This window comes from Lactuca virosa, chromosome 3 (genome assembly GCF_052849685.1).
Source record: "Lactuca virosa cultivar CGN04683 chromosome 3, Lactuca_virosa_CGN04683_v6, whole genome shotgun sequence".
NCBI lineage: Eukaryota > Viridiplantae > Streptophyta > Magnoliopsida > Asterales > Asteraceae > Lactuca > Lactuca virosa.
In genome coordinates, this window is record NC_136428.1 from 159,624,180 (window position 1) to 159,646,896 (window position 22,717).

Consider the following 22,717-nt stretch of genomic DNA (forward strand, 5'->3'; position numbering starts at 1 on the left):
AATAAGAGATAGAAGATGATGATGATGATACTTGCAAGCTAGATCTATACTCAGAGAGTGCTTCCTTCTACTTCAAGGTACCACAAAACACCAACAAAGCTCAAGATCTTCAACAATGGAGGCTAGGGATTCAATGAGACTGAAAATGAGGTGATGGAGGCTGAGGGTGTGAAAACAGTAGCCATCACATCCTTTAAATAGGGGCACACATCTCGGTAGTAGGGTTTAGCATAAAATGGTCGCCATGTCGTGTCCAATATATTTCCACATCGTGGCGCATACTTACACTGCGCGTCTCATATGGGCCCTGCCATGTCGTGGTGACACCTCCACCATGTTGTGGACGCCCAAAAATCCATAATTACTTTTAAAATCCATACGTCGATAATTCGGATGTTACAAATCCATCCCTATTGCGTAGGGTACACGAATTCAAAAGTGAGATAATCTAAGAACAAATCCAATCCGAATTACAGGCCTAATCGGAATTGAGAAACACATAATACATTTTGTTGATGTGCTTTTTGAGAGACAAAAAGATTATATGATCTATTTCAAGTCTATATGTTCCAACCCGTTTTTGGAACATTCATCATCTTTATATAAATGAAAGAAGACGGTTGGAAGTTAATTTACTTTTTTTTGCGCCAAAATGGGTTGCTTATAAGACAAAACTAACTTATGACATCATCATGATGTCATACCTGATTTTGGCGTAAAATGCATATATGGTTGGTCTCTTTCCACCGTCGGGGCTTTGCCCCTTGGACCTCACAAATGGCGCTACCCCTAAACCACGTTAGGGGCGCTGCCCCTAGACCCCGTCACGGGTGTTGCCCCTTGCAACCCTATGCCCAGGGGTGCTACCCACGGACCCCCGTATTCTCGAGTTCACATTTGATATTTCGATTGTGCACCTTGCACCTCTAGTCTCATATAGCCAATAGAACCCAGTCTGTCTCGAGAGCAATACTAACTATACTAAAATATCTTGATAACATTAAAGTCACCGACATGCCTTAAAGCCTAGCTACGTCTGACTAATGTTGAGTTGAGTCAAAACTAGACTTAGTTTGCTCGAAGTTTGGCCAGCGAGAGAATGCTCACGATTGGTTTGTTTGACGTGAGTTTTGTTGCTGTAAGCTTCCATTTACTTGTATATTGTCAAACTCTAATAAACATTGTATGAAACGGTTTTTACTTGTATATTGTCAAACACTAATAAACATTGTATGAAACTGGTTTCTATAACTTTGTATAAACTATAGCTAGCCATGCCTTATTCTATATGGACTGAATAATTAAAAAGTATTATTGAAATTTATAAGAAACTAAAGCCAGTTAGTTATAATAGTCATATGAAGACTCGTAGTGTATAGACTTAAATATATTTAATTTGATAGTATCACTTACGATTGACTTCTATGAATTCATAATGTCACCGACTCTGTAGTAGTCTATATGGTTGACCATGTTAGCCTCGGATTAACATTTACTCATGCAATGATTACATTCATTTTATTTTGAATATTTTCAAATTGAACCAAATTAACGATAATACTGTTATAAAACCAAACCAATGTGGTCTAACTATTAGTAATATGTTTTATATGTATCCATGATCATTTTCTCGTAAATAAACTTCTACGCAAGTGATATCCAGCCTAGCTGGGTTGATGCACCGGGTTTTATATCTATGTGGGGTGTGAGGTTGGGAGTTCGATTCACTTAAACTACCTCTTGTGGTGCCACATATGGAGAATTTTTCCCTGGAAATCCCTATGGGGGCTGGGTTTGCCCTGTAAAGGAGCTCGAACACGGGGTGCTCGTTGAAATATTGTGAGTAGGCTTCCACTTAATTCGTTTGCCGTTTCCAAAAAAGATAAACTTCTACTAAAACAAAGCGTCTACAAAAGTAAAAACGATATTAAGCAAGTCCTGTTGTCCATTTGTAGATGGTAAAAACCGCCTAGATTTATTATTCGTTTACGATAATTTATTAGATAACCCACAAATTGCAAAAATTAAAAACAACACTAGTTTGTTTTTAATATACTACAAAATAAAATTAATCATACACAATTTTTCTCATTTAAATGGTCATCGTATAAAATGCATGTGGGAAAATCATCTCCCATGCAGAAACTTTCCATTTTGTACAAAATTTGAAACATATCTTTCCAAGGGTGTTGAAACATACACACACCACTTGAGAAAAATATAAAGAGGATCACCAAAAACGAAATTTGTTCACAAAATGGTAAGAATCTATTTGTTTTTTTTTTTCATGCAATCATGGAGAAAAATGACAAAAAATCAACTTCTTGGCAAGGAATGATTATGCCCGATTCATGATTGAATCCGAATTCTTCTTCAGATCTTTGTAGTAGATCTTGAAACGTTGGATGATCCAAACATGATATTGGTACGATGTATCTGCTTCGCCTTTCTCCTATGTATACCACAAAATGTCCTTTTGGGACATCGTTTGGAAGGCTATTGTCATCACTGTTCTTGCCAAAACTTGAGCACCTTTTGATGATTTTCTTGAGAGCTAATGCTTGAGTTTGTTTATTGTTCGACTTCCTGAGACCCATTGTTATGGAGGTTCTGGTAGCGCTGATGGTGGTGTTTGTGGTTGCTGTGGTGGTGGTTTGATTTTTGAAATGGAGAGGAAAGTATTTATAAGGGAGAAGAGAGGGGCAAAAGCATGTGGAGTGTAGGGGCAGGTAGTAAACAAGGTAGTTCACGGGTTCACCTCTTTGAGCTTGCCCTACATTGGTATCCCTCCTTACAGACATCAAGGCCCAAAGTCTTTTTCTTGATTTATGTGCTTTTACATTTATACATATTTGAATATAAAGAGAGACCCAAAAACCGCCACCACCTTCAAGAGGTCATGTTGTACGGTAATTTATAGACAATATATAAAAATAAGATTCTAATAGGCATTTAAACAAGTAGAAATTTCGTCTAAGCTTAAATGTTCGGGTGCATATTTTGGAAATTATTATTATTTGACATTTTTGTTATATACTGTAAGAAAGATGAATCCATTATAGTGATAGTTAATTAATTATAGTTATACATATATGCGTGTGTTTGAAGAAACGCGTTATATTTGTGTGAAGAAATTTATGTGCATGTGTTTGATGAAAACGCGTGATGGAAAAAACAAAGTTTAGAAGATTGTCTATTCGAAGCAGAATTTTAATGTTAAGTCGTATTCGTGCATTTATGATTTGTCGTCTGAGATAGTTTTGTGGATAAACAAGCACTAAAAGCAAGGACCAATACATAAATCGCCGTTAAAACAACAACAAATCGCCGCTAAAGGCCCACGGTTAAAACCACAACAAATCGCCGCCAAAGGCAATAGTGGTGAATCGCCACTAATGAGTCGTCGTTATTGTCCCAACGGTACTGCTAAAAAAAATACCGCTAAAGAAATTTGTCGCCGCAAATGGTTGCATCGCCAGTAATATACCATAAATCCTCACTAATGGCCACGTCCTAATACCCAGAAATCGCTACTACAACGTAGCCGTTAATGCTTTTTTTAAGACAAAATTACATAAATGGTCCTTGTGTCTTTTTAAGACAAAATTACATAAATGGTCATTGTGGTTGACACAATTGATCAACTCTGGTACTTATGACAATTTTTGTACATATACGGTGCATATGGTTTCAAAACTTGCAAAGACAGTCTTTTTGACTAACGGTGTTAACTTTTTCAGTTAAGTCATTGTTTCCTAGCATAGGAACCATTTATATACTTTGTTACAGCCGTAGAGACCATTTATGTAACGTCATCTATTATTTATTATTATTTTTAATTAATTTATTTATATTTCTATAATTTAGATTTTTTTGACGTTCTGTTCGAATATATTATTTAATTTTTTTTAATATATTTTTTGCTTATATTTTTTGATATTTTGTTCGTTTAATTTTTTCTAATTTTTTGACTTTTTTTAATACATTTATTAATATTTCTTTTGACTTTTTGTTTAAATAATTTGTTTTATTTTTTAGTTTTACGTTTTATTCGAATATATTTTATAGTGTTTTTTTCTACATTTTGTTTGTTTGTTTTTATTAAAGATTTTATGGTCTTTGTAATCATAATTCCCAATTTAATTCACTTACAATCATATTTTTCTTTTTTTTTCTTTTAGTATACATAAGGTTTTATAACTATTATTTTATAATTCAAATATATAACTATATAACGCATACAAATTTGTATAATTATTATTTTTGTAAAACTTTTTATAAACATTTTTATTAAAAAATATAAAAAGTTGTTAAAGGTTAATATGATTAATATAAATTAGGTACATATAGACTAATATAAAACTGTCTCGTAGTCTTGACAAGAGCGTCCATGTCATTTCACATCGGACTTAACTTTAGTATTTTTGAGTTATTTAATTCTTTTAGATATTTTTTTCGATTAGCCTATCTATATCATATTCACATTTAACAAAGCTTTTTATATATTAAAAAAATGTTTATAAAAAGCTTTACAAAAAGAATAATTATAAAACCTTATATGTGTTATATAGTTATATATTTGAATTAAAAAAATAATAATTATATAACCTTATATATTAAGAGAACAAAAAAAATGATTGTAAGTCAATTAAGTTACGAATTATAACTATAGTGACAACGAAATCTTTAACATATGTAAACAAACAAAAAGTCAAAGAAATCACTAAAAATATATATTTGAACAAAAAGTCAAAAAAAAAATAGAAGAAATTATTCAAGCAAAAAGTCAAAAGAAATATTAATACATGTATTCGAATAAAACGTCAAAAAAATTAGAAAAAATTATACAAACAAAATATCAAAACATCAAGAATATATTCGAACAAAACGTCAAAAAAGTTCTAAATCACATAAATATAAATAAATTAAATAAAAAAATAATAAATAATAGACAAAGTTACATAAATAGTCCATATGGCTGGAACAAATTAAATAAATGGTCCTTATGGCATGAGGGGCAAATGAGTCATTTCACAAGGGACTTAATTGAAAAAATTAACATTGTTAACCAAAACGACTATCTTTGCAAGATTTTGAAACCACAGGAACCATCTACGCACAAAATTTGTCATATGGACCAAAGTTGGTCAATTGTTTCAACCACAATGACCATTTATGTAATTTTGTCTATTTTTAATAAACTCTTTTCGGGTGTAGAAAACTGATACGTAACGACATGCTAAAAATCTGAAACATTAAATGCAAACTATTACATATAACGACATCTACTTAACTACCAAAAGTGTTATAATTTCACACATATACCAAAATAAATAACAAATGTGTTTTAAAGTTATGTCATAACAAGTCTAATAAAACATAAACTAGTCAAACGTGTCATCATCTTGATTCCTATCGTTTCCTCCGTCTCACATGGTGTTTTATTCGCCGCAAAGCATGCTAGAAGTTCCACATTACACGTCGGATCGTTGAACATTGATTGAAGATTCTCCAACTAAATAATAAATAAAAACATATAAACACAAAAGTTAAACTATCAACATAAATCAAACTACTAAACTAAAAATTACCAAAATATAAGTAAACTACAAATTAACAACATAAACCAATTATCAATTACCAAACTAACTAGCAAACTATCACATTAACAATTACCAAACTAACAACCAAACTAGCAAACCAAACCAACAATCATACTACCAAACCAAAAACCTAACAATTATCAATTTATCAAATTATCAGCATAAACATGCATATCAAATCATCAACATTGTGACATCCCCATTTTCACGGCCAGAAAAGACCGATTTGTTTATGCTTTATTTTGAAAATCAAAGTAACCTTTTAAAGAAAAGAGCTGTGGAATTTGTTCCCAGAAAAACATGATAAATACGTTATCAAAGCATCTCCAAAGAAATGTATTTTATTCATTTTAGAACATTGGGATGTCATCGTCAATACAGAAACGTAAGCATAAACAGAACTTACATTCGTTATCACTAGTGATTTATGTATCTTTAATCTCTCAGTGTAATGTAACTTCATATCGACACCTGTGATACAAATAAACTGAGTGGGTCAGGTTGGGAAACCTGGTGAGTACATAGGGTTTTCAACCCACAATAATATAGTTATTATGTTTCATCATCAAACAATTAACCCATTTACCCATCCCCGTTATCTTCTTTATTCTTAAGTATCTTATCTGTGAATCATCTACTCGTCATTATTTATTCCTAAGGATTGTCCTAAGGAATAGGCACGAAGTCCATCGTCGCCAGGGTTTATATAACAGACACTAACTCCATAGTCGTCAGGGTATATATAACACGCATTAAATGTGTCCAAACAATCATATAATTTTCACACCTACTCATACTCGCCAGTAGTATAGGCCTCTACTATCTTTCACACCTACTCATACTCGTCCCAAGTATTTTCTCGTAGTTCTCCAAGTTATTATCACAAAAACAATTTTAACACATAAAAATGTGTCCAAACAATCATATAATTTTCCCTAGACTCTACTCGGACTTCTTCCATGTGTATCTTCAATCATCAATTCTGATTCAACTCGGTTGGTGATGTAAATGTCAAACGATGGGATAACTTCATGCATTATACCAAAAATCTTTCTTTCTGCTAATCGAAAGTGTACTTCTCCTGTACTAGACATATTATTTATTAGATGCATTCTAAAGGCAAGATATCACTCTTACGATATCTTCCGATAGGTACTATCCAGTATCGTAAGCCTTCTCATTTCCTCCATCTACTCAATTCGCTACGAGTCTTCACCATGATGTTCTGCACAACAAAGTAGTCGTTTGGTGTATCGAGACAAGAATAAAGATAGCGGAAGGTTTAGACACATATTCCTCCATATTACCTCGAAAAAATATATGCCAGTTCTAATATCGTAATTAAACGCTTAGAAATTAGAACACATAAAATTTCCAGATTCGGTCGGCAACATACCATAGATCCGATCAAACGATAGCATAAAGCATCAAAAATTATTAAGCACATAAAAGCATCTTAGGCATTTTCCCTAATTAAGCTAGTGCTTGTGTCTATTCAGGCGTACTTCCAAAAATATATTAGACACACTCCTCACGATCATCGCTTAGCATTCTAAGTTTAAGTCTAGAAATAAATCATTATTCCTAGTTCACTTAAACTAATGCTCTAATACCAACTGTGACATCCCCATTTTCACGGCCAGAAAAGACCAATTTGTTTATGCTTTATTTTGAAAATCAGAGTAACCCTTTAAAGAAAAGAGCTGCGGAATTTGTTCCCAGAAAAACATGATAAATACGTTCTCAAAGCATCTCCGAGGAAATGTATTTTATTCATTTTAAAACATTGGGATGTCATCGTCAATACAGAAACATAAGCATAAACCGAACTTACATTCATTATCACTAGTGATTGATGTCTCCTTAATCTCTCAGTATAATTTAACTTCATATCGACACCTGTGATAGAAATAAACTGAGTGGTTCAGGTTGGGAAACCTGGTGAGTACATAGGGTTTTCAACCCACAATAATATAGTTATTATGTTTCATCATCAAACAATGAACCGATTTACTCATCCACATTATCTTCTTTACTCTTAAGTATCTTCTCTATGAATCATCTACTCCTCATTATTTATTCCTAAGGATTTTCCAAAGGAATAGGCACGAAGTCCATCGTCGCTAGGGTTTATATAACAGGCACTAAGTTCATAATCGCCAGGGTTTATCTAACAGGCACTAACTTCATAGTCGCCAGGTTTTATCTTGTTTATTGACAGTATTATTTTCGAGAGTCGACTCGCAATACATGTCAATGAGTTTTTATAGTACACCGGGTGAACGTCTCGTACCTATAGGTTGCGAGCTTGCTACTGTTCCACCGGACTGTCTAGAATACTCCGTGGTTGTCATTCATACTCTGCTACATGACGGGGCCAACGCTTGGGTAAATGTTTCTCTCATTTTTCACCTCTCACCCTCATCTCATGATCTATTTCACCTTTCATTTCATCATCCAACTCATCTTTCATCTACCCATCTTTACCCCTTGTAATTTATAGGTATAAAATACGTATACAGTTTAAATAATTTAAAACATGTATAATAGTGTTCATCCAACATAGATAACAAGTATACAGGTAATATGCACACATAGCTCGTAATTTATATAAAATACTTCATATCTATGTGTAAGATGAAAGTAACAATGCACTTACTTGTTAAAGTGACGACTCGAAATTCGAGCAGCGCTTCGCTTCTTAACAATATGATTTCCTTCGACGAAACCTAGTATTATTATCACTAGATTTTAGTCTAATATTTATTGCGACTAATTATTAGTCTAGATTTGTCATTAACTCAGAGTCTACTTCATGATCTATCAAGTAAGGATCAACTTGGCGGACAGTTGGGAGGCAGGACCATTTCGGCATATAGATTTTCTGAAATCCAACAACCAAACCCAACGTGACCATTGTAGACACCTCTCCCGTAAGTAGTTCAATCAGTATAACGACTTTGAATTGCCGATAAATTTTATTTATAGGTTCATAATAACGATATTATAAGCTTTATTTAAAGTAGGGTAGCATAACTTACTTAGCTAGGAGTCGGGCTGTGCAGGGGCAGAACTTCGTCGCTGAATCTTTCTAATAAAGATTCTTGCAGCGCTTCAGCGCTCACCTTACTATACTAAAAACTACAGAAAGAGAAGTCGGATCACGAGGGGCCGAAATGTTCGCGAGATAAGAATAGAAAGACTCTTGAATCAAGAGAATGGTGCAAGAAATATGAGGTAGAGGCTCTTATTTATAATAATTGAATTTTCAAAAACCACCCTCTATATTTACTTAAATGACTAAACACCCCTTTATAATACTATTTTAAATAGATTTAATGATATTTGTACTAAACTAATGTAGAAAGTACTCAACACTAGTTTTATAACGACCGCATCGTCGATAACTTTCTAAAGATATATATATATATATATATATATATATATATATATATATATATATATATATATATAGACGTATATATGATTTACACTTTATTTTAATACGTAAATGTGCTATTAAAAATTATAACTCGTTCATACGAACTCTGTTTTTGACGTTCTTTATATCCACACGTAGCTATCGACGAGATCTACAACTTTCGTTTAGACTCCGTCGGCTAATTTTGAATTTATATTTTTTTCCATATTTTTATAAAATTAAATAATTTTGCTAAAATCATAACTCTCTCGTACGGACTCCGTTTTTGACATTCTTTTTCTCAAAATTCCTATTTTAAGGAGTACCACGATTTTCATTTTGGTCGCATTAGCTAAAAGTCAACTATTCTCTTCGTAGCTTTTTACGTCATACATTCGTTGTGAGCGTGTGACTTTTATATTTTATAAAAATCATATCTAATTCATACGGATTCGGATTTCGACGAAATTTATATTTTCGGGATCGGGACGACGTTCCTAAATATATATATATATATATATATATATATATATATATATATATATATATATATATATATATATATATATGTTTTGGCGCACTTATTTTTACGATTTACGGACGATTCGACTGATTTTTCCTATTTTTTTATATTATAATAATCATGAAACATATAATATTCAAATAATTTTTCTTTATTTTTGACGAGCGGTCGTTGTCGCGTCAAAAATAAACCTTATTTCCACTAATCTAGCGAGTGGTAAGTAAGGGTCGGATCCAGAGGAGCTTATGGTTAATAGTTTAGTTATTATTTTGATTTAACGATAAAGAAATAATGATTAATTTGATATTTATAAATATGATGACAAACAAAAAATATATGATTTTAATTCAATTAAAAAAAATGATCGCTTCCGGTTTCAGAATTAATAATTATATGAATTAGAAATGAGTGTTATTAATTTTTCATAGTCGATTCAATTAAAGTCTAAGTCCAAAATAGAAAATAAGTGTAACCGCACCCTCCGTCCTACACACCGCTATTGGATGATTTGGCACGGTGGGGAGATCACTTAAAATTATTTTAAACTTGGAATAATTAATTGATAAATGAATAAAATAAGTGTAACGATTTTATAATGTTAAAAACATAAACAAAATCTACAAATAATATTCAACAAATTCAAATGTTCACACCCAAAAATAATACAATAAGTAAGAATTAAAACCTACTCCCGGTTGCGATCACGAGAGGATTTAGTCGCGCATTGTAGACTTACCAAAGCACTAGTAATTGATTATGTTTTGTTCATGTATGTCTTTACCATCGTTTTGGTAATGACTAAGAAGATGATTGTTAATCCGACCCTAGTGGTCATATCAAATCGAGTCAGAATAAGATGAATATGTTACGTGGTTCAAAGTACCAAGATCGATGTAGCATCTGACTTAGGTCAGAAGATTGAAGTGAAAGATAATCGAAGCGGTCAATAGAAGTATCTCAACCGTTGTTAAGGTAAGAAGCGTGTAGCTAGAAGTGCTACATGCTAGAATGTGATTATATCATGTTAGAACATGAAGGAAGGTATATTTCGTTTTGGAATTTGACTCTAAAAGACCTGATTCTAAGCGTTGCATCATACGACGAGATCTCATTATAACATGTCTCATCGGTCTGTTATGGTAATAAAAGTAAAGAACTTATTTTAATTTAAGGTTGTTTAAGAAAGAGCAGGAGTCTCCAAAAAGGACTGAGTTTGTAACTCGAATGTTAAGATTGAAAGTCCAACATAGGATAAAGAGCGGGTGCTAGATTGCGCACCGCCAGCAGTCAAGGAGTCCTAGAGTTAGGTACTCATTTGAAAGGACATACGAGTTACGATTACCACCTTGGATGGAAAGGAAATGAACGGAGTCATTATACAAGCATGTTTTTTTGATGATTCCAGGTCGTAATCATCCTAAGGGGGAGATAATTGTAACACCCTCAGATTTGGGCTAGTCAATTAAGATATAATAAGCGTTAAAAAATGATTTTTTTTATAGAAGATTATCTAGGATAAATAATCTTAACCAAAGTAATAGTTAGGGTTAATAATTGTAACCTATTTGACGTAATTGATCGGTATATTTTACATCACGCTTAATATACTATAATTTATGTAAAATAACCGATTTTATCTAAGAATGGTGCTACTTTGACATGTATTTGAATTATGTTTGTAGGTGGTAAATATGATGAAAATGGTACAAAAAGATGCAAAAAGAAGTTCAAGGAATTACACGAAGAGAAATCAAGATTGAAAACAAAAGAATTGAAGATGTTCGGGTTTGGAAAGACGAGAAAACAAAATAAAAAATGAAAAATTGTATTTTTAAAAATAATTATAATTTAATTAAAATGATTTATTTAGGAAATAATAATTTTATTATTTTCTAAATAATTTAATTTAATTAAATGTATTTTTAATAAAATCAAAATAAAAATAATATATAAAAATCATGTTTTTTAAAATAAAAATAAAAAGAATTTAAATTAATTAATGAGGTTTAATTAAAATAGATTATTGGGAATTAATTATTTAATTTCTAAAAAATTTATATTAATTAAATTAATTTAATTTAATTTAATTCACAAAAAGAAAACAAAAAATATAAAAGGAAAAATTTCGGAATGAGCCCAAACACGGAGCCCAAACCCAGAAGCCCAAAAGCTCGCGACCCAGATCCGAAGATCCGAGCCCGATCCGGAGACCGCCCCGCAATCCAGATGCTCTCACAGTGAAACCCGGCTCCGACCCGGGTTGGATCCGCGCTTTTATCCGCACGTAACGTCATCGATGACGTCGTCCGATCCATATCCGCTTTGATCCGGCTCCGACCCGCCCCGTTGCCGCCCCGTTTCTACTCACAGAAGATCCGTGTCTCGACCCAACTCGGACCCGATCTGGACCCGCGAAAAATGGCCCTAAACGACGCCGTTTTGATGCCAGCTCCAAGTGCTTGTGCCATGTGCTGAACCTATGGGTTTTCCTATCTTTTAAACACTTTCCAACCAATTTTAACCACTTTTTCACCACTTTTCCTATTTTAAACTCAAATTCTTTCCAACAAAAACCAAATAATTCCATCTTTTTAATTCTTTTGAATTCTTTTTCATAAGATTTAGATTGGATCTTAGGTCCAATCTAAAAGCTTAATATTCCTAGCTTTATTTCATTCTTTTTGATATTTAATTTTTCAAAAATTCACTATAAATACCACCTCAAAATCACCATTTCAAACACACCTCTTACCTCTAAGACACCTCTTACATTCTTACACACCCTCTTATACCTCTTATACCAACCTACTTTCATACCACCACCTTCTTTAGGAAATTTCTATATTTTTTTGGAAGCATTTTAGTCTTCCAAATTCTTTTCTTTTTCCAAGAATTCAAGCCATCAAAGATTCAAGACTTTTCAAGATTCAAGATCAAGACATCAAGAATTCAAGAATACAAATATGAGTTTGTATAAGTCTACAATGCGCGGCTAAATCCTCTCGTGATCGCAACCGGGAGTAGGTTTTAATTCTTACTTATTGTATTATTTTTGGGTGTGAACATTTGAATTTGTTGAATATTATTTGTGGATTTTGTTTATGTTTTTAACATTATAAAATCGTTACACTTATTTTATTCATTTATCAATTAATTATTTCAAGTTTAAAATAATTTTAAGTGATCTCCCCACCGTGCCAAATCATCAAATAGCGGTGTGTAGGACGGAGGGTGCGGTTACACTTATTTTCTATTTTGGACTTAGACTTTAATTGAATCGACTATGAAAAATTAATAACACTCATTTCTAATTCATATAATTATTAATTCTGAAACCGGAAGCGATCATTTTTTTTAATTGAATTAAAATCATATATTTTTTGTTTGTCATCATATTTATAAATCTCAAATTAATCATTATTTCTTTATCGTTAAATCAAAATAGTAACTAAACTATTAACCATAAGCTCCTCTGGATCCGACCCTTACTTACCACTCGCTAGATTAGTGGAAATAAGGTTTATTTTTGATGCGACAACGACCGCTCGTCAAATTTTGGCGCCGTTGCCGGGGAGCTATTGCGCTTAATATTTAGTTATTTATTTTGATTTTTATTTTAAATTAAAAAAAAATTTTAAAAAAAAATTAAAAACAAAATTTTTGATAAAAAAGTTTCACATTTTCTTTCTAGTTGTTTATTTGATATATATATATATATATATATATATATATATATATATATATATATATATATATATATATATATATATATATATATATATATATATATATATATATATGTTAGTATAATTTTCTAATATATATATAAAATAAAAAAAAAATCACAATTTTTTTTTTTTGATTTTTAAGTATAATTTCGAAAATATATATAAAAAAAATATATATTTTTTTTCTTTTTTGTTTATTTGATTTTTTTTATAACTTCGAAAATATATAAAAAAAATATAAAAAATACATATAAAAAAATTTTATTTGATTCTTATAGTCTTTATTTATAATTGTTAAATTCCTTTTACGCGTTTGTATTTTTTTTTTGTTGTGCATGCATACTCGTTATTCGAGACGATCCTCTCCATTGCTTTTTAACTCAGAAATCGAAAGAGCGGCAAGAAGAAATCGTGTTACTCACCGCGCCTTAATTTTTGAAGAAGCCAACAAAACCGACGACAAGATGACAGACCGAAAAACCATGGGAGATTTTGCACGACCCTCACTTGACGGGACCAAATCATGCATTAAACGACCTGAAGTAGGAGCTACAACTTTTGAGATCAAGATGCATGTGATCCAAATGGTGCAGAATAGTGCGCAATTCGATGGCTCACCCGATAGTGACCCCAATACACACATCACTAGTTTCTTGGACATTTGTGACATGTTCAAGATGGATGGAGTAACTGAAGATGCAATCCGACTACGCCTCTTTCCTTTCTCTCTACGAGGCCGTGCCAAGAGGTGGTTCTCAACATTACCCGCTGAATCCATCACCACTTGGGAAGACTTGGCTGACAAATTCCTAACCAAGTACTTTCCACCATCAAAGACAAACATGATGATCAATGAAATACTTTCATTTCAAGATGAAGATGGTGAATCGCTATACGAAGCATGGGAAAGATACCGAGAGCTACTCCAAAGATGCCCACATCATGAGCTACCTATGTGGAGGCAGGTCCAAACATTCTTCAATAGTTTGGACATTCATACACAACAATCACTCCATGCAGCTGCCGGAGGTTCCATAAGGAACAAAACACCAGAAGAAACTTATGAACTCATAGATGAAATGGCAATGAATGGCAGTCCCGCTCATTCGGTCCAATATCGTGGCAACAAAAACAAACAACTTAAATTTGAGAGTGTACATCAAACCGATGAAGTGCTGACTGAAGTCCTTTCCCAAATGCGGAAACTGACAACTGAAATCAGTCAACTTAAACAAAACCCTCAATCTAATGTTCAAACTGTTTGCAGTTTATGTGAAGGACCACACAAGACTAAAGACTGCAGAAAAGGGAACATGTTCGCTCAAAACAATGATAAAGTTGAAGAAGTCTTTTATTCTTCCGGTGATCAGGCTGACTTGAATGAAGAAAGGCGAAATTTCTATAGACCACAACAACAACACAATCAATTCAACAACCAAAGCAACAATGACCGATGGAGGAACAACAACAATTCAAGTTCAAATTGGCGGAACAACAACAACAACTTCAACCCCTGGCAAGGCAACAAGGTCAGCAACAACAATTCGGGCCAATCCAGTCAAAATCAACATCATGGGCCAGTTTCTTCTCAAGCAAATCATGGAAAGACAAGTGAACCATACCATGATAAGCAAATGGAACAATTGATGAACATGATGAAGGAAAGTCTCAAGCAAAATGAAATTAACTCCAAATCAATTTCAATACTTGAGAAGCAATTGGGACAAATAGCAGAGCAAATAAATCGGCGACCACCTGGCAACCTTCCGGGCACCACGCAAGTAAATCCTCAACACTCAAGAGCTTCAACTAGCAACACCACCACCACCAACACCACCAACAACGCACATCTAAATGAGGTAACTATTCTACGTAGTGGTAAATCATATGATAATCAAGTGCATAAGCCTACACCAAACTCGTTAAAAATCCTGATGAGGTTTTAGTGGAGGATTATGTATCTTCTGATAATGAAAGTGAAAAGACTCTTAAAACACCAATTGAACCAGAACATAAATTGAAAGGAAAATTGCATGAGTCGGAACTGTCTAAAGTTGGGGAAGGACATGTGGAGACAAATACCACCCCTTACCCAACAGCTTTGAAAAACCCAGAAAAACAAGTTTTTTAAAAAAATGATGATATTTGGGAAACTTTTCGACAAGTCAAAATTAACATCCCACTTATCGATGCCATTAAGCAAATTCCGGCTTATGCTAAATTCCTCAAAGATTTATGTACTCAAAAGAGACGTCACCGAATTCCAACAAAATCAAACGGTACAGCACATGTTAGTGCCGCTTTGACAGGAATACTTCCACCCAAATTAAAAGATCCTGGAGCACCTTTAATTACAATTGAAATTGGAAACATAAAAATCAAAAAGGCACTTCTTGATCTTGGAGCAAGTATCAATGTCCTTCCTGGTAGTTTATATGATAAATATGACCTTGGCCCATTGCAACCAACTAACATTACTGTGTCCATGGCCGATTTGTCACTTAAATTACCACGGGGGATGTTGCATGATGTCATAGTCAAGGTGGAAGATTTTTATTACCCAGTTGACTTCATAGTTATGGACTCTGAAAAACACTTCAAGGACAAACAACAAAATGTCATTCTCGGTCGTCCCTTTTTAGCAACTATAAATGCTCAAATTAGTTGTCGAGATGGTGCAATTGACGTGACTTTTGGCAACCGCAAGTTGAGACTACAAGCCTTTGGACCGAACGCTAACTCTCCAGATCATAATGATTGCTTTATGATAGACACCATCGGGGATTGTGTTCACGAGCATACCGCAAATATGCTCCTAGACATAACCAATGATTTGGAGGATGTTTTTTGTGACAGTGACAAATCTCAATCAATTAAAGATCAAAAAGAGTTTCTGAATGCTATCCATGGTCGCACGTCAACTTGGTCAAATAATTTTGATGATCTCCCAGATTCAATTGATTCAAAGATAAAGCCATCATTGGAAGAACCACCAGCATTGGAATTGAAGTTGTTACCGAAGCATTTGAAATATGCCTTTTTGGGAGAAAATCAAACGCTTCCGGTGATCATTGCATCAGATTTGACAGAATAACAAGAACAAGCATTACTGAAGGTGCTTAACACATACAAAGCCGCAGTTGGATGGACAATTGCTGATCTTAAGGGAATAAGCCCAGCAGTTTGCATGCATAGAATCATTACCGAACCGTCGACAAAACCATCAAGAGAGACGCAAAGAAGATCGAACCCTAATATGAGAGAAGTCGTGAAGAAAGAAGTGTTAAAGTGGTTAGATGCCGGAATCATCTACCCAATCTCTGACAGTGTATGGGTTAGCCCAACGCAAACCGTTCCAAAGAAAGCTGTCGTCACGATCGTAGAAACTTCAAGTGGTGAAAAGATAACCACTCGGCCGGTAACCGGGTGGCGGGTTTGTATTGATTATCGCAAATTAAATACTGCCACTTTAAAAGACCATTTTCCTTTACCTTTCATTGACCAAATAATAGAGAAATTATCAGGTCAAAAGTTTTATTGTTTTCTGGATGGGTATTCTGGATACAATCAAATACCTATACATCCTGAAGACCAAGCCAAGACTACTTTTACATGTCCCTATGGTACTTTCGCATTCCCACGAATGCCATTCGGATTATGTAATGCCCCTGCCACTTTTCAAAGATTAATGACTAGTATTTTTTCAGACATGGTCGGGGAGTCCTTGGAAATTTTTATGGATGATTTCTCTATTTTTGGATCAACATTTTACACATGTCTCCAACAATTGGTAAAAGTTTTGAAACGTTGCACGGAGACAAACTTGGTTTTAAGTTGGGAGAAAAGTCATTTCATGGTTAAAGAAGGAGTTGTACTTGGGCATGTTGTTTCTGAAAGAGGATTTGAAGTTGACCATGCCAAAGTACAACTCATTTCCTTACTACCACCTCCCACAAATGTCAAAGGCGTGAGATCTTTTCTTGGACATGCAGGTTTTTATAGACGATTCATCAAAAATTTTAGTGCGATTTCAAAACCTTTATGCAATTTGCTCTCTAAAGACGCACCATTTTCTTTTGATGAATCGTGTATGAAATCCTTTCAAAATCTAAAGGGACAACTTTCCCAAGCACCAATATTGCGATCACCTGATTGGTCACAACCTTTTGAAATCATGTGTGACGCAAGTGATTATGCGGTTGGTGCTGTATTGGGGCAACGGGTGAATAAAAAGCCTGTTGTAATCTCTTATGCTAGCAAAACTTTTTCCGATATACAATTGAATTACACAACAACGGAAAAAGAGTTGTTATCAGTTGTCTTTGCTTTAGACAAATTTCGCTCATATGTTTGGGGGTCAAAAGTTGTTGTTTTTACGGACCATAGTGCTTTGCGTCATCTCATGCAAAAGAAAGATGCAAAACCGAGGCTTATTAGATGGATATTGCTACTACAAGAATTTGACTTAGAAATTCAAGATAAGAAAGGAAGTGATAATGTAGTAGCTGATCACTTGTCCAGACTCCCCATTGATGTATCAAGCACTTTCAAGGAAGAAATTCGGGATACCTTTCCCGATGAACAATTATTGAACATCAATGGATTACCTTGGTTTGCTAATATTGTGAATTATTTGGCTACAGGAAAAATACCAGAGTATTGGACAAAGCAAAAGATGAAACATTTCATGGCACAAGCAAAACGGTTTATTTGGGACAATCCATACTTATTCAAGATTGGACCAGATCAAATAATTCGGAGATGTGTCCCTGACCATGAAATTCAAGATTTATTGGCTCATTGTCACTCATACGCATGTGGAGGACATTTCAGTGCTCAAAAGACGGGTCACAGAGTTCTAGACACGGGTTTCTTCTGGCCAACAATTTTTCGTGATGCGCATGTGTTTGTTAAATCCTGTTTGAAATGCCAACAAGTTGGGGGGATCTCAAAAAGAGACCAAATGCCATTAAACCCCATCTTGGTTGCTGAAATATTTGATGTGTGGGGAATTGACTTTATGGGTCCTTTTCCAACTTCTTTCGGCAATATTTATATTTTGGTGGCTGTCGATTATGTCTCAAAGTGGATTGAAGCCGAGGCCACCAAAACAAATGATCACCATGTTGTTTGTAAGTTTGTCAAGAAAAATATTTTTGTGAGACATGGTATCCCTCGTGTGATCATCAGTGATAGGGGGTGACATTTTAAAAACTTTAAATTTGGCAAACTACTCAAACAATATGGTGTGAATCATAGAATTGCCACACCTTACCACCCTCAAACAAGTGGTCAAGTGGAAGTGTCTAATCGACAGATCAAAGAAATTTTACAAAAAACCGTTAGACCTGACCGCAAAGACTGGTCACTTCGACTAGACGATGCGCTTTGGGCCTATCAGACTGCTTTCAAGACACCGATTGGCACAACCCCTTATAGACTTGTTTATGGAAAAGGATGTCACTTACCGGTTGAGTTAGCACATCGAGCATTGTGGGCCATCAAAGAAGTAAATTTGGAGTATGATCAAGCAGGAAAGGAACGAAACTACAATTGAGTGAACTGGAAGAACTCCGGGATGAGGCATACAATAATGCTGTCACATATAAGTCCAAGATGAAAGCATTCCACGATGCAAAATTAAAGATCAAAACTTTTGAAAAAGGACAAAAAGTGTGGCTATTTAATTCACTATTAAAGCTTTTTCCCTGGAAATTGAAAAGCAAATGGTCAGGACCATATGAAGTAGTTGATGTCACACCTCACGGAGCGATTGAGATCAAAGATGAAAAAGGCGGTGAGTCATTCAAAGTAAACGGGCATCGTCTCAAGCCCTATATTTCATCCGCCACACGACATGAGGTACAAGTAGAACGGGTTGACTTTTTACAAGAACAACCCACTTACGTCATCTAGTTTTTGCTTCGAGGTAACACGTCTGGCTGAAGACGTTAAACTTAGCGCTACTTCGGGAGGCAACCCGAGAACTTTGTGGGTATGTTCACTGCAAACCCTCACGAGACTTCACTCGTCCATTAGGGTAACCTAGGGGTTTAAAAGGCTTGTTGCACATGCCAAGTGCAATTGCGATCCTCAGCGAAAATGATGGATTTATTTTATTTGGTGTGTTTGTGGTTTATTTCATTTTATTGTTTTATGGTTTTCTTTTGTGTTTTACATCGAGGACGATGCAAAGTTTAAAGTTGGGGAGGTATATTTAAATGAAAAAAAGGCGACAAACCAAATATGCTGCAATTTTTGGTTTTGATGGAGCCCAACAAAAAAAAATTCAACATTTTTCTCCTATTTTTGAAGATATAAAAGCCTCCTCTACCAAGAACTATCAGGTGATCTCGATTTTTTGTTTGTTTTGTGTGATTTTTTTTTAATATAAATAAGAAATTATCCCAAAAAGGAAAGAATGTAATTGTGTTAGTATGTTAGTGTGCTTTTACCAAATTATAGCAGGAAACAAAAAAAAACATTTTGAAGCACCAATTAGTATTACTTGTATGGATATAGAAACAAACAATAGGATGCATAACAGTGAGAAAGTGGACCGTAACAGACTGATACATTTCATGCAGTAGATCAGCTTTCTAGAACTTGTTTTAACTCTATTTTAAGAATACTGAATATCAAAATGATAAAGGCAATTCATTTATTTTTATTTTTAGCCAATTAACCCTTAAGCCTACCCATTTGTATTTAAAATCCCTGTTGTTAACCACTTTGAGCCTTAGCCTGTTCGTTTCTTAAGCAGATTTAAGCCATATCCCAAACACTTTCCTACCATGTCTTTCGACTTTAAAAGCAAAGTTTTATCATTTCCGTGTATGTATTTGTTATATATTGTTCATATTTTAGCGAGTCAAATAAATTGTGAAATTTCAGAAAATTTCTCTTGCTTGGTTCTAAAAAATTGGTTTAATATATATATATATATATATATATATATATATATATATATATATATATATAAATTGAAAAAGAAGACAGCTACCCCTTTATTTGAATGTTCTCTTTTTGTTTGTGTAAGTATTTATAGTTTTATAAACTTAAGGTTAGATATCAAGAAATTAACGTTGTTCGAAACATTTTACACAAATTTTCGACATTTTTAGAAAATCTAAGCCTAAGTTTAAAGTTGTATGATGTGAGATTTTTTATGTGTTATTTGTTATTTTTAGAAAATCAAAGTTTAGAAACAAATCTAAAGTTTGAGCTTCCATATTTTGATATATATCTGTTGTGTTCAAAAAAAAAATGTTAAAAATAAAAGTATAGCGTTAGTGAAGGTTAGTTAGAAATATTTTATATGTTTGTAAACGTTTGCAATTTTTGTTTCAAGTTGAGTCCATATATATACACTTTGGGGTTTTGCTGTGCAAAAAAAAAAAAAAAAAAAAAAAAAAAAAAAAAACCCAGAACCAAGCATTTTAGTTTGAATAACTTTTGTGTTTTTATTAATAATACAATTTTAATTTGAAATGACATATTCAAATAATGTCATGATTTTTAAGTTGAACATAATACAAAAAGATTTTTGTCTTATCTAAACATTTTGAGTCATTTTAGATAAGTTGTAGATGTTATTAATGTTTGTATATAGTTGTATTGTATTTATCGAGTTGTAATAATTATCTTTGTTGTGCTCTTAAAGTCTAAAAGACCAAGTCACCAATCCAAAAACATCCCTACCCTACCCTTAGCCAAACATTACAACCTGAAAGTCCTTTTGATTGATATTTAAGTAGTCACTAAGTAGAGGTAGATCAAGCCTATGGTAAAGCGATATCTTTAAATCGACCTTGATTGTAAACACGTCTCCACTTCAAAGAAAGAAATGTGACCTCATCCTAACATTTGTTGTTATATCTTGATCAGGTGGTATTGATTGGTGTTATTTAATTCTGTTATGGTTCCATGTGAAAACTAGTTTATAATTCATATCTTTAGTTTTCAAAAACATCAAAGAAGTTTTCTAGCACGCTAATCAATTACATTTGGATCTTTCTCGGGACGAGAAAGAGATAAGTTGGGGAGGTTTGATCGGTATTTTACATCACGCTTAATATACTATAATTTATGTAAAATAACTGATTTTATCTAAGAATGGTGCTACTTTGACATGTATTTGAATTATGTTTGTAGGTGGTAAATATGATGAAAATGGTATAAAAAGATGCAAAAAGAAGTTCAAGGAATTACACGAAGAGAAATCAAGATTGAAAACAAAAGAATTATTTCCACTAATCTAGCGAGTGGTAAGTAAGGGTCGGATCCAGAGGAGCTTATGGTTAATAGTTTAGTTACTATTTTGATTTAACGATAAAGAAATAATGATTAATTTGAGATTTATAAATATGATGACAAACAAAAAATATATGATTTTAATTCAATTAAAAAAATGATCGCTTCCGGTTTCAGAATTAATAATTATATGAATTAGAAATGAGTGTTATTAATTTTTCATAGTCGATTCAATTAAAGTCTAAGTCCAAAATAGAAAATAAGTGTAACCGCACCCTCCGTCCTACACACCGCTATTGGATGATTTGGCACGGTGGGGAGATCACTTAAAATTATTTTAAACTTGGAATAATTAATTGATAAATGAATAAAATAAGTGTAACTATTTTATAATGTTAAAAACATAAACAAAATCCACAAATAATATTCAACAAATTCAAATGTTCACACCCAAAAATAATACAATAAGTAAGAATTAAAACCTACTCCCGGTTGCGATCACGAGAGGATTTAGCCGCGCATTGTAGACTTATACAAACTCATATTTGTATTCTTGAATTCTTGATGTCTTGATCTTGAATCTTGAAAAGTCTTGAATCTTTGATGGCTTGAATTCTTGGAAAAAGAAAAGAATTTGGAAGACTAAAATGCTTCCAAAAAAATAAAGAAATTTCCTAAAGAAGGTGGTGGTATGAAAGTAGGTTGGTATAAGAGGTATAAGAGGGTGTGTAAGAATGTAAGAGGTGTCTTAGAGGTAAGAGGTGTGTTTGAAATGGTGATTTTGAGGTGGTATTTATAGTGAATTTTTGGAAAATTAAATATCAAAAAGAATAAAATAAAGCTAGGAATATTAAGCTTTTAGATTGGACCTAAGATCCAATCTAAATCTTATGAAAAAGAATTCAAAAGAATTAAAAAGATGGAATTATTTGGTTTTTGTTGGAAAGAATTTGAGTTTAAAATAGGAAAAGTGGTGAAAAAGTGGTTAAAATTGGTTGGAAAGTGTTTAAAAGATAGGAAAACCCGTAGGTTCAGCACATGGCACAAGCACTTGGAGCTGGCATCAAAACGGCGTCGTTTAGGGCCATTTTTCGCGGGTCCAGATCGGGTCCGAGTTGGGTCGAGACGCGGATCTTCTGTGAGTAGAAACGGGGCGGCAACGGGGCGGGTCGGAGCCGGATCAAAGCGG

At 33.5% G+C, this 22,717-nt stretch overlaps 2 protein-coding genes across 2 annotated transcripts; one reads left to right on the forward strand and one right to left on the reverse strand.

Annotated features, from left to right (window-relative positions):
- Window positions 1-2,063: 2,063 nt before the first annotated feature.
- LOC145162701 (auxin-responsive protein SAUR50) lies at window positions 2,064-2,667 on the reverse strand. Its single transcript, XM_079081766.1, has one exon. The coding sequence runs from the start codon at window positions 2,595-2,597 to the stop codon at window positions 2,286-2,288; it is 312 nt and encodes a 103-aa protein (XP_078937892.1). The 5' UTR covers window positions 2,598-2,667; the 3' UTR covers window positions 2,064-2,285.
- Window positions 2,668-13,757: 11,090 nt separating this feature from the next.
- LOC145164214 (uncharacterized) lies at window positions 13,758-16,369 on the forward strand. The gene is made up of 2 exons (XM_079082937.1): window positions 13,758-15,153; window positions 15,441-16,369. Exons 1-2 carry the CDS (start codon window positions 13,758-13,760, stop codon window positions 16,367-16,369), a joined length of 2,325 nt encoding a protein of 774 aa, XP_078939063.1.
- Window positions 16,370-22,717: the final 6,348 nt, after the last annotated feature.

Coding starts and splice junctions, on each gene's coding strand:
- LOC145162701 (XM_079081766.1), bottom strand. CDS start 2,597: ATGGGTCTCAGGAAGTCGAACAATAAACAAACTCAAGCATTAGCTCTC.
- LOC145164214 (XM_079082937.1), top strand. CDS start 13,758: ATGGGAGATTTTGCACGACCCTCACTTGACGGGACCAAATCATGCATT. Junction 15,154..15,440: donor GGTAACTATTCTACGTAGTG/GTAAATCATATG, acceptor CTTTTCGACAAG/TCAAAATTAACATCCCACTT.